At 30.4% G+C, this 13,254-nt stretch overlaps 1 protein-coding gene across 1 annotated transcript; it reads right to left on the bottom strand.

The window, feature by feature from the left end:
- Positions 1–2,342: 2,342 nt before the first annotated feature.
- On the bottom strand, positions 2,343–12,052 carry LOC145183391 (coiled-coil domain-containing protein 134-like). Its single transcript, XM_090078673.1, has 7 exons — positions 11,899–12,052; positions 11,569–11,690; positions 11,291–11,375; positions 11,109–11,182; positions 10,664–10,768; positions 10,080–10,151; positions 2,343–2,586 (listed from the first exon to the last, which is right to left on the bottom strand). The coding sequence occupies exons 1-7, from the start codon at positions 12,002–12,004 to the stop codon at positions 2,455–2,457; spliced, it is 696 nt and encodes a 231-aa protein (XP_089934799.1). The 5' UTR covers positions 12,005–12,052; the 3' UTR covers positions 2,343–2,454.
- Positions 12,053–13,254: the final 1,202 nt, after the last annotated feature.

Genomic DNA, 13,254 nt, shown 5'->3' with positions numbered 1-13,254 from the left:
TACGAAATATTAAAATATAATAAAATATATTCAAATAATATTATCAACAAATAAATTCATAGAAATGTTTTATTATTTTCAAATAGATTCTTTAAAGGAAGCAACTTACTTCAAACGTGGACCCAGCATGCACCCTGTTGCAAGCGAAATTTTTTTGTTTACTTTTCAAAACAAAACTCATAACAAAAAAAAAAACTGTTAAAAGTTAATATAAGATTCAATAGTTGTCCTATAGAAATTTAGAAAGAAATAGATAAGAGAATAAAAGAAAGAGTAGAAAGAAAAAATTCGAATCTTCATCATTTGAATTAGTCGTAAAATCAAAACTATGAAAAGTTTTAAAAATTTGTGTACATATTTCTTTGGATCGTATTTAATCATTTCAGTTTAAATAATTTGTTAATTTAGTTAGTAGACCGTATTGCTCAATAAGGTTTTATTGCAAAGCTTCGTTTGGCTTTTTTTATATGATTTTTTTAAACTGCTTTGCATAACTTTGTAGTATTTGAAAGTGCTTTTTCTTTGATTTTAACTGTTGACTGGGATCGCCTTGATAACTTGGCATACTCTCAGGGCCTTACGCCAACTGATTTTTAAATCATCCGAAAAAATCAATTAAATGCACTGCACATACGGGAAGCACTCCGAGAATTTTATAATTAGAAGGTTATTGACTTTTAACACCGTAAAGTCGAAAAATTGAGGGAAAATTGAGAGGAAGTGATTAACACCAATGGCTCAAGTTGTTTCTGTTTGAAATTTATCAGTAAACATTCATAAAAAGTCAAAAAACACGAACTTTTGTACCAACCCATTATGTTTGAAGTATATTTTAGATGATTCTAGTTTTTTATGTGTGGATATTTGAAATTGTGAATATTTTAAGCTGATTAAAAAGAAAGTTTGTTACAATAAACTTATGAGGGGTCCAACATTACAAAGAAAACGTTACGTAAAAGGTACTTTACCATATTCTTGAATTTTTTTGGGTTTTTTATCATACGGCCAATTTAATTAGCAAATATTTGTAGTGACGAAAAATTGGTGGATATCTGTAAAAATCTTAAAGACGTGAAACAAAATCGTTACTGTTTTCTCATCCGTATAATTTGGAACGTTTGCGTTTGATTCGAAATTTTTATTTCTTTATTATTAATTAGTAGTTTTACTTTAAGGAAGACTAGAGCTAATTATGCAACATAAAATAAAAGACAGGGGCTAGTTACAACATAAATGAAAAGACCGGGTCTAGTTGCAGCATGTATTAAAAGACTATATTTATCTCTAACGTAATAATAAACTTTTATTCAAAATAATTTAAAAAATATATTTATTTCTAAAAAAAAACAAATCTTAGTGATGTATTAATTCATCATTGATAGTTATAGTATAAAACTTAGTTATTCCGCAATAGTGAAAATAAAATGAATTCAACTTACCCCAAGAAATTTGTAACAACTTACCCCGTAGGCATCATAATCACTTTAATCAATGCATAAGTATTTACCTTAAATATTTATTTTATTATTTTTTTTGTTTTTTTAAATGAGAGTTTTTTTACTTCGCATAATTTTAGTTTGTTCCTTCTGAGTTAGCAATGGAACTAAAAAAAAAAAGAAAAAAAAAAGACCATTAAAACGGCAGTCGCAATTAGCCCTCGTCTCTCATAGATAAATACATTTACTGGAGAATTTGTTCCTCAAAGGTACAATACTTCATTTTTAGCTTTATAAACTTTGACTAAAGACGGCAAAAGTTGTTTTCTCAAGCGAAAGTTAAGGTATGCAGCTGATCCACTAGTTATCGCAAATGTAATTTCTAATGTTGCTCATGTCACCGGCATCGAGCTAGCTATCACGAGCTATCCCCATACGAATAGAAAAAAGCTAAACAGTTACAAAAAAATCTTAACAGTTGCTTAAAAATGTGAAAAAACAAATCAAATTGTTATCCGAAATTAACGTTACTGAAACGCCCGTTTTTAATAGAATTGCATCATATTATTACCTATCCGTTCTTATTGTCGCCATTATCTCTATTCTATGTATGTTATGTTAACTTTGTTAAATGTGAAAACTATGCTAATTTATGAAATTCTATTTCTATTATGTGATTTACTTTTGATGCTTTTTCGTACTTCCTTTATCCTGCTTAGGTTATTGCATCATAATTTCCAATAGACTGCGCTTTATAACATTCTTAAAAACACGAAATTATATTTATTTTTTTAGGGGAGAGGAGGTTTTGCTTCACGAGGGCAAAAAATTTTCTGAAAAAATGGGGAGACCTTCCTTGCCCTAAAAAGATCCAAATCATTTTTGAGATGACTTTCTAAAACTAAATCTTGTTACTTTATCATGTTAATAAATAATTCTCTCAATTATACAACCTTCTGTGCCCTTCACAACAAACGAAGCCGATTCTCATATAAAATATTATGCAAATATGAAAGTTCTAAAGTTCAATAGATGTTCCTCCTAATCGAGGGCCCTTCTTTTTCTTTTTCCTTGTTTTTTCTTTGTTTTTACTCTCTTTTTCTTTACGCTTTTTATCTTCTTCTTCAGCTTCTTTTTTCTTACGTGCAGCCTATAATATGCAATCAAAACGAAACTACACGAAAATTATACATTTCTTAATAATTGGAATCGAATCTTGAAAAGTTAATTAATTTTAGTATTAAAAATGAATCCATTTTGAAAAACTTCCACAACGTACAAAAACTCGTTGATTTTAGAGTTTTTAAACTAAAAAGCTTTTACATCCGTTTTGCTTCGGCATCTTTTTATTGCACTCGACGAGTTTATTTTTCTATATGTATTGTACTAAGACTTTTTTCTTAAAGCTTTGGTTTTATAAAAATATAAAGGTGTGCATCAATCAGCAGAGAAGCACGAACAACCAATATATAACCTGGGATCATGTAAAAAAACATGAAATAAAATTTCGTTCGGTTTAAGCGTTTAACACGTTAACTGCCGCATGTACAGCCGGCGGCCAACAACAACATATTTTGATACGCTGCTGCACGTTTTACTACGGTATGTGCCACACGCCGATGCGTTCATTTGTTTACAAATGCACATGCATGGTTAAAGTGTACTACAGTCAAATTTTAGATTTGTTGAAATGTTTTTATTCGTAAGTGTTAAAGGTGTTAAGAAGGTACGTACAACTTTTAAGTTATATATTGTCAGTGTAGAATTATTATAAATATTAAAAATAATGATTTTTATTTTTCTTCTACCGTGTGTATATAAACAAACTGAACAGTTTGTGGATTAACACCCGGTCTGTTTTTAGAGTGAAATATTTTTGAAAGTATGATACCATTTCGTGGCCGATTACGATTTAGACAATGTGTACCAGGAAAACGTCACAAACATGGCATAAAATGTTTTAAAATGTGTGATCAAAGAGGATACACATACTCGTTTTCCTTTTATGAAGGCAAAAATGAACAGAATGGAGAATCTCTTTCCACAAATATCGTTCTTAGTCTCTGTGAGAATTATCTAGATCAAGGAAGAATTGCTGTTAACGACAATTTTTATACAAGTATTCCTCTTGTCAAAAAACTTTTAAAAAGAAAAACTCATTCTGTGGGAACCCTTAGAAAAAACAGAAAGAATTTACCAAAGGATATCGTTACAAAGAAATTAAAATTAGGAGATATAGTAGGAAAAGAAAATGAAGATGGAATCGTATCAAAATGGAAAGATAAACAAGAAGTGTTGATGTTGTCTACATATCACAGATTGGATAAAGTAAGTACAGGTAAACTGAACAGAAAACGTGAAGATATCAAAAAGCCGAAATGTATTATTGACAATAATGCAGAAAATCGAAAAGCAGGAATCAATCTTTCTGATCAAATATCTGCATATTCTTCACCTGTGCGAAAATCTCTTAGATGGTACAACAAAGTTGCAGTTGAATTATTGATGGGAACATTCAGTGGTCAATGCATTAATTGTGTATAAAACTATTTACCCAAATTGGAAAATTTTATTACCAAATATCGGGAGAAGTTAATGGAATCTCTATTAAATATTCTAAATGCAACAACCAGAAAAAGAAAAGTGAAAGAGCTGCATGAAATGAAAGAAACAGAAGAAGAAATTGAAAAATTCGAAAGAGGTGCTGTTATTGCTATAAAAAATTAACGGAGGAGCTAGGATGTAAAGAAGCAGCAGAATTGGCCAAAAGTGTTACCACTTATTGTAATACATGTCCTGATAAGACTTTTATTTGTATTGTATGCTTTCCTGTATGCCATTTTTGAATTTTTTTAGATATTTGAAATGCTTAGAGATAGTTCTTTATTAATCTTTGAATAAATAACCACTCCTGTCTGGAGAGTCTCAAAACATAAAGTTCATGCTTAAAAAATAAAACCAAATGGGTTTGGTGGCCCATACATCCATGTTTCAAAAAATAAAAAAATTGAAATCATCTGTCTACATCCAAGGAAAAAATGACTTTGATTTTTTGGATTTTTTTGTCTCCTTGATTAATCGCCAGGAGAGCCTCAAACCCAAAAGACACACTCAAAAATAAGAAATAAGTAATAAAACTGATATTATTATTGATATGCATAGTCTATACATAGAGGCTTTAAAAATAAAAAATAAGCCATCTGTCAATGTGTAGGAAATCTTTGCTACTTTGAACTTGTCAGTCATTTTGACCTTACTTCTCATGGAAAACATTTCTATAACCATCATTTTTGCTTTGAATTTGCTTGGATCAGCTCTTAGAAGTGGTTTATGGACAAAATTGTTAAAAAACTTTGCCCTCCTAATGTCACCACCTTTTGAAAGAAAGTCTGTGTAACAATTTTGAAGGTCAGACAGCATCCTGAGCACATCTTTTTCAGCTAAATTTCTTTGCTTCACTATCACAGTATAGGCATGGATGTGAGCTAAAGTGACATTACAAACCACATAAAATGTTAGCAACTTTCAAGTCACAAGAGACCACAAAGTCTACAATTCCAGGTTGAACAAGCTCAATAAAGTTTTTGATGTTGCTGTAACTCTCATGTAGATCCTCTGAAACTGCAGTTAGAAATTGCTTTTTAACTTCACTGTCTTTTAGAGCTCGAGAGGTGACAATTTTTTTTGAAGGTGGACTGCTTAAATCATCTTCATCATTCATTCTCTGAAGACTTATTGTAAGCTTTAGGAAGCCTCAACCTCTATTAATCTCAACCTTTATGAGATTACCTGCTTGAAGTTGTCTGTTAAGTGAAAATTCTGCTAGAAAGTCAGGGAGATTTTTGCAGTGAACAACTGTGTACTCTTTGTTTGGCATTTTTTCACCTGATGATGCAATTGTAGTCTTTGTAAAATAATTTGTATGTTGCAACCCTGCTTCATGAAAATTTGCTTGATAGTTTGGCTCAAAAAGAGTTGATCTGGAAACCAAATTTAGTGTTGTTGCAAGTTTTTAGACTCCAATATTAGACATGCCTGTAGTTTGCTGAATTTGCACCAGGTGTTCGGGACTTAACTTATACTTTTCTGCACTTGTTGATTTTGAACATGATGCTCCTAAAGACAAATTTTAAACCTTATTATGAAATGTAATCTTAGAACAGACAAAATAGGACCATTAAAAACAGGAAAGGTACAAAATTTAAGTTACCTAGGGTAAGAGGTAATGGACGACCTCCCTCAGTCACTGATAGCCTGATTGTCCCACCTGGTGATGATTCTTGACCTTTGATAGTTGCAGAGGCTATCTGTTCAAAAACTTTTTTGTTTTCTGTTGAAATTTCTCTAAGGTTTAAATTCAAAGAAGTAGAGTTGCATTTATGAGGTTAGCCTTTCCCTAGTGGTGACAAACAATCTGAACATCTTTTCAGGGGATTTGTGGGATTTGAAGGTGTAGAATTATCCAAAGGATGTTTTTCAGTCAGTTTCAGCTTACCTATTTGGCAAATCAGGCAGTTACAGTTGGAACCTCTTGTAACAGTCTTGACATTGATAGTTTGAAAATTGTAAAGAGTAGGTAGCTTGACAGATACTCCTCTTTCAACCTTTCTAAGTTGATTTCTACATATTCCACACATTCCAGTTGGAACTCTAGAGTCCAAAAAGTCAGTGTCTGTTGCAAAAATGTTTTTAAATCTCTCAAAGGCTACACCAGAAATTTGTGAATTGCACTTTTTCATACATACAACACACATTGTTTTTCTACACTCTTCATGAGATTTGGCACTATTGAACATTTTGAAAGAATCCAAGTAAAGTTAAAGTTGCTAAAAGTATTTGTTTGTTTTCATTTGTTTTCAGCACTTATTTTATTGTCAGCAACTAATACAAAAATTCATGTTTTTACAGCTTCTTTATTTCACGATTAAATGACAATAAAATGGACCTAGCTATTCAAAAAATATGGGCTTAAAAAAACGTTTAAAACACTTCACTTTTAAAAGAAAGCAAATTAGCAGGTAAAGATACCCCTAGGGTTATGCAATTAAAAATGGATTAATAATAAAAGCAATCTAGTTTCATTTTGTTTATTTTATATGGTTATTTTTTATCAAACTTTATTTTCTCTAGTGATTATCTATCAAATACTATTCATAAATGAGTATCATCTTTTCTTCCTTATGCTTTTAGGAAAGGAGCCAACAACAAAGGAAAATTCAAAGTCATTTTTTTTCTTTGGCAGATGATTTCAATTTTTTTATTTTTTGAAACAAGGATGAATGGGCTACCAAACTCAATTGGTTTTATTTTTTGAGCATGACTTTTATGTTTTAAGGCTCTCCAGGCAGGAGTGTAACGTTTAAAATTTGATGAAAATTTCATTTGTATTACATATATCTTCCTCACTGTGGTGCTGAATCAAAAACACACAAGTTTTTATATATGCAGAATAGTTTATATAGATTACATTTTCCATCGGGAACAAACAGCCAGCGTACAATTTAGTTTCAAACCTTCAAATTCAAATGTCTACCAGCATGCCATGCAGCGCCTACGCAATAATTGTACGCCGGCTGTACAAACTTTGCTAAATCCATTTGCTTAAAGATAGCAGGCGGCAGTTAGCGATTGCAATACCGGGATCCCGAAATCCCGGGAATAAGGCCTTTTTAATGATCCCGAAATCCCGGGATTGTCTAACATCAATCCCGGGATTCCCTATAATATTAAACAAAAAAAAAGATAATGAAAAAATATATAAAAATAACAACAACTTTGCGTATCAATAAAAAAGTTTTTATTTAGTATAAAATTGTAAAAAGCTTTGTATTTCAGTTGTGTAATAAAATACGATATCGAAAAGGATTGATTTAGAGAAAAACAAAAGTGAAAATCTTCGCACTATGTCATGTTGGTTAGTATATACACTATTTAAAAATTGAATACGGTTTGATTTAAATGATAGATTTGTAAGCAATGAAAAATATTATTATAATGTGCTTGCTTGCGATACCCAGACTTTATATCATTATATATTACGGTTTATATTTATTTTATAATAATTCGTTATATAATACAAATTTACGTCGTTTCTAAAATGTTATTTATGTAAACACTTTAAAAATATTCGCGTTAAATTAGTTAGATTTTTTAAAACCTTAGTTACTATTGTTAACAATTTTTAATAGCTTAGTTACTATTGTCAGTTTTTTCAAACTGAAGAAAAGCGCGTTTCTTATAAGGTAGAATCTTAAAATTAAAAACTAAATCAGCATGTCGTATGTGGATTTTACAACTAAAAGTAACTCAGCTGTTTGGAAATATTTTCTACGGGATGAAAAAGGCCAAACAGCGATGTGTAAATTGCCAAACTGCAAGAAGATTTTAAAAATTGGTGGTGGGTCAACAAAAGGACTTCATACACACGTTGTCGGTGCATAATGTGAAGGACAAAATTCCAACCCAATCTAATATTACCGAAGAATGCACACCAGATAAACCACCAAAAAAGAAATCTAAACCACTAACAGAATACTTTTCGATTTATGAAAGGGAAGATAAAACACTTAGTGCTACACTTGCTCGTTTAACAGCGTGACGGGCTTTCATTTAATGTGATTTGTTCTTCAACAGACTTACGTGCCGCTCTAACTGCTATGGGATTCAGAAATCTACCAACGTCAGTAAACACAATTCGTAATCATGTAGTTGAGTACAGCAAAAAAATAAGATTAGGTTTAGTTCATCAAATTGAAGTGCGCAAGAAAACGGAATTCAGTGTAGGAGAGAGATTTTCTTTGTCTTTTGATGAATGAACGTCACTTCGAAATCGTCGCTACATGAATGTTAACGTTCATGGATAAAAATCTCAGTCCTGGAGTTTAGGTTTAGTGCAAATAACAGATTCAATACCAGCAAAAAAGTGCATTGAACTATTAGAAAAAAGACTTAAAGAACATAGTCTTGATCTATACAGCGACATTGTGGCTATAATGACCGACGGAGCTAGTGTTATGAAAAAAGTTGGCAGGTTGCTGCCTGCTAACCAACAATTATGTTTTGCTCACAGCATACAACTTGCTGTAATTGATGTTCTTTATAAAAAAAAGAGAATTCGATGCAAATCAGCCAGATTTTAACAATGAATTTTCTGACAGTGATTCATCCGAGAATGAGGACATTGAGGAAGATTTGTTGGACTACAATCATGAAAATGTAAGAACTAAAATTGAACTAAACGAAGTTCATTATGGGCCAGTCATTAAAAAAGTACCCAAACTTATACTAATGTTTAGACGGTCACCTACCAAGAACGTTGTCTTACAAAAATATATTAAGGCTGAATTTGAAAAACAGCTGTCTTTAGTAATGGACTGCAAGACACGGTGGAGCAGCCTTCTGTTAATGCTTAAACGATTTTACAAAGTAAAAAATTGTATACAAAAAGCATTAACTGATATTTACCCAGTGCAAGATAATTCTTTAGCTCTGTCACATGATGAAGTGACAATATTATCAGAGATTATTACAACTTTAGTTCCCATTAAAGCAACGGTTGAAGCAATATGTCGTCGAGATTCTAACCTATTTACAGCCGACATTGCTATTAATTTCATGCTTACAAAATTAAAAGATGGTGACAATAATACAAGCAAAGAAATGCGTAGAGCTTTAATGGCTCGCATGCATGAACGCCGAACCGATATGAGTGGACTTCTGCAATACCTACCTAACGGTCGAAGCCCTGTTGAAGTCGATGAAGAAATAATTACAGTGCCTTCTTCATTTAAATGTCGAAAACTTTCGGTAGAATTGCTGGAAAGATTAAATGCTTCCAATCCTGCTCTAGTAAGAGCATCAGTTGAGTCTGACATGCTGGATTTGATTGAGGAACCTGAAATGGCACCTGAGTCTGAAAGAAATATTTAAAGTATTGAAGATGAACTTGATCGTGTTATTAAAGAAGGACAATCACCAATACAACCAATTAGACATGAAACATTGTCATCAAAAACTAAAAAAGAAATGACACTATTTGAAAATGGGGGTACACGTAGCAATTATTTAGAAAAAGTTTATTCTTTTCTAATGACCGTGAAACCGACAAGTGTTGAGGCTGAGCGGGCATTTTCTTCCGCTGGACTGTTCAATACAAAAATTCGTAACCGTTTGGGCGATGAAACTTTAGACGCGTTATGTTTCCTGAAGTCGCATTTCGAAGCACAAAAAACATAACATATCTCCTTATTTCTAACATAATTTTTTAACATTTATTAACATGTGAAATTTAATTAACATGTTAAATTAAATTCATTTAATAAATATAATTTTAGTTAAAGGTACTGTTTTTATTCTACTTAATACTGTATAGATCGTGTATCTGCTTTTCAATCCCGGGATCCCGGGATTGATGTTTTTTAATCCCGAAATCCCAGGATTGAATAAGACCTCCGGGATTGCAATCCCTAGCGGCAGTTAACGTATTACATTTTTTGGCTCAGCCCTGTTCAGCATACTAACTATTTGACTTAGTCTAGGTCATTTTCTATTTATTATGTTGCATTAAATTTCAAAATAACGCCACATAAGAAAGAGAAAATAAATTTTTCATAAACTTAAAATTCTTATAACTTTTACACATACCTTTATAGAAGCTTCTTTATATGGGTTTATATAGTTTGGGTCACGAGGTAATATCTCGAGTTCCTGGGCAACCTAAATAGAACCTTAATGTTTTATAAAAATTTTACAAAAACAAAAAAAAAAGAGGGGAAGAAAAATTTAAATAATTTAAAAGACTTAATTAAAAAAAAAAAACAATTCTGTTACCCTTAATATAAAATATTGTTTTACATTTTTATTAGTACAGCTTGGTCTATTAACATCCAGACATCTTTATATCTAGATAATGTCATTTATTTCTATCAATATTAAAAAATCCAATTAGTACATTTTTATAAACTTAATTCAACAGTTTTGTTTTGATCAAAATGACAGAATCTGATTTGAAATGAAAAATTTTAATTTCAAATCAGATTCTAAAGTTATAATTTTTTTTTACGCCAATAAGTAAAACTTACAAAGTCAAATTTATTCAGAAATCTTTAAAGTATTTTTAAAAACCACATTTCAAATCTTATATTTTTTCTGTACGAAATTCTTCAAGTTTTTTTTTCATATTCCTTGTCAAGGACATTTTTTTAAGATTTGTTGTATGAAAAGCTTACCAAATTCAAGAATTTCTCATTTGAATCATCAAAAATTCTTGATTCATTAGAGAAAACTACTCCCCAGTTCATTGTTACACGCCATTCAGTGTTCTTGTCATATAACTAAAGCAAATCCAAAATTTTTATATATAGCAATATATAGTTTAAATTCTGCACATTTAAAGGCATGACTTTGGGAACAGACACAACTTATAGCTTTACCTTCATGCATAAAAATAGCCAAACAAAAATAGTTATCCAGGCACAATATATTAATATTTATCTTATACAAAATAAAAATGATGCTCATTTTTATTTTTAGTGAAGGAGATTGTTGTTTAGATTTTCTATGCAGAAAAAGTTGGAAAGTAGCATGCAAATTTTACAAATGAAATGTACTATACCATCTTTACCTGCATTGACCATACACTGTGTGGTATATATATGTAAAGATACCTTATACCTCATGCGTTATATCTGGACACCGTAGAAGTAAATCCCCAAACAAGGCAACATTTTCAAAAACATTACCTAAAGCTAAACCATGGAACAAAAAAGAAATATAAGAATTATTATTCACAGCAACTAATCAATTTTGCAGAAACATTTTTAAGTTGAAAGCTAACTTAAGCTGGAAATTATTACCATCTAGATGTAACTGGTTTTCAGGGAACTCATTTCCAGGCACATAACCTGATTCTTCAACAAGAATTTTTGCTTTTGCTACAACCTATGCAAAAATAGCACCAAAGAGTTTATTGGTATTTAAATTATTATACAAACAATATCTAATAACTTGCAATCCTTTTCTACAACATTATTCATGTGTTATAATTTAAACATAAATAACATATTTTTTAAAAATTTACCTTTTTGTATTGTTCAGGTATTAAGTTAATAATTAAAACACAGGTAATTCTGACCTTAAATATTTTATCAAGCAGTATTTTCACCATAGATGATCTTTTAGTAAGATCTTCTATCATAAGAATTCGTTTTACTCCTTCTACTTGTTCACTGCGCTTCAACTTAAACCCATATTTGTCTTCAAAAGGTGTTAAGAATTTTAAAAGAAACATTTTGTATTAAGTCTTTACCTTCAAGTAAATATACAATAAAAACTTACCACCAAATTTGAAAAGAAAAATTTAGCTAGAAAATATGGCCTTTACAAATTTATCATGCTTAACAACTTTTTTTCAATGCCACAAGAAGCTAATTTTTAACTTCAAGCTAAAACAGGAAAAAGATACACAATTCTTTTCTGGATAATTGTAGTTGTTCTTCTTTAGGTTCTTCATTACAGGAAATTGGAATAATCAACAATATTAACAAGCCAAACAATTTCATATAGGTCATATTTATACATAAATACTTTATCTATAAGCAAACACTATTAAGTATACAAAACCTATAACATAAAAAATATACACAAAAAAAAATTTAAAAAGTTTGATTTTACGACTATTAAAGATTTTTCTTAACTTTTAGTAAAAGAAACCTTCAATAATCTCCTTTTTATATAGTCAAAATGAATTTGTTAAATAAAAAAATTTAAGTGAATAAACATCTAAAGCTTTATAGGGATACTACTATCTTAGTTATTGTTATTATTCGTATTTTATTACCATTATGTTAAGAAAAACTTTTTTAAAAATAATAACAAGTAGTTCAATAAATTTTTTAGTTGAGTTCGTTTTATATTTTATGTATTGCTTATAAAAAGTTAGGTAAATTTGAATCATAATTACACGTGTTTGTACGTTTATACCTAAGTAATTCCGACCATTGAGAGACAATAGTTTCTCTCAAAGTAGAGGCTAATCCGCAAAGTCCGCAAATTTTTCTGTAAATCCTAGTGTTGTTACGACTTTGAAATTATTCGACTGTCGACTAAATCGAATAATGTATTTTCCAAAGTCGACTAAAATCGACTAATACATTTTTAAAATCGACTAAGTCGACTAAAAGTCGATTTAGTCGAAATATTTGAATAAAAAATTTTATTATAATTATATACTTTAATGTTGCTTGACAATTTTTCTTTTAGACGCTATGAAAAAACTAGAACTTTAAGAGAGTAAACAAATAAACTAGGTGTGTGATACTGTTATAATAGCACATGCTGTTGTTGTATCAAGAGCATTTTTTTTTTTCAATTTTAATTCATCTAATCTAATCTTAGATTAGATGAATTAAAATCGAATAAACAAACAAAATAAAACGGAAATTACAATCACAAAGTAAAAAAAAAAAAACACTGATGGGTATTTTATATCATTTCTCACAACAGTTAAAGCGAATAATTAACAAAAACTTTTTTAATTAAAAACAGGTCGGGGCAGATGGGGCGGCTAAACTTTTTTGGGGGTGGCAGATTTGCAAAACGTTTTCGCATCCTTAATTGAATACCATAACACATTACTTAACATTTTGTTTTAAAAGCATCAACTGGTTACTATAATGAGAAAAAGGAAACATATTAATGAAGTGGTGCTGCATACAGTAAGCCAAGAGTTAATTTTATGTGATACAGCAAATTAGGTTCAATGGTCAGATATTTTGGTTAATTAAAGTATTGGTAATCGAGGTCGAGGAATTCAAATCTG

This window comes from Hydra viridissima, unplaced genomic scaffold, assembly GCF_058129835.1.
Source record: "Hydra viridissima isolate aposymbiotic clone 2 unplaced genomic scaffold, HvirCarnegie_v1 scaffold_2, whole genome shotgun sequence".
NCBI lineage: Eukaryota > Metazoa > Cnidaria > Hydrozoa > Anthoathecata > Hydridae > Hydra > Hydra viridissima.
The sequence above is the reverse complement of the archived record's forward strand: the minus strand, read 5'-3'. Positions and strand labels throughout refer to the sequence as shown.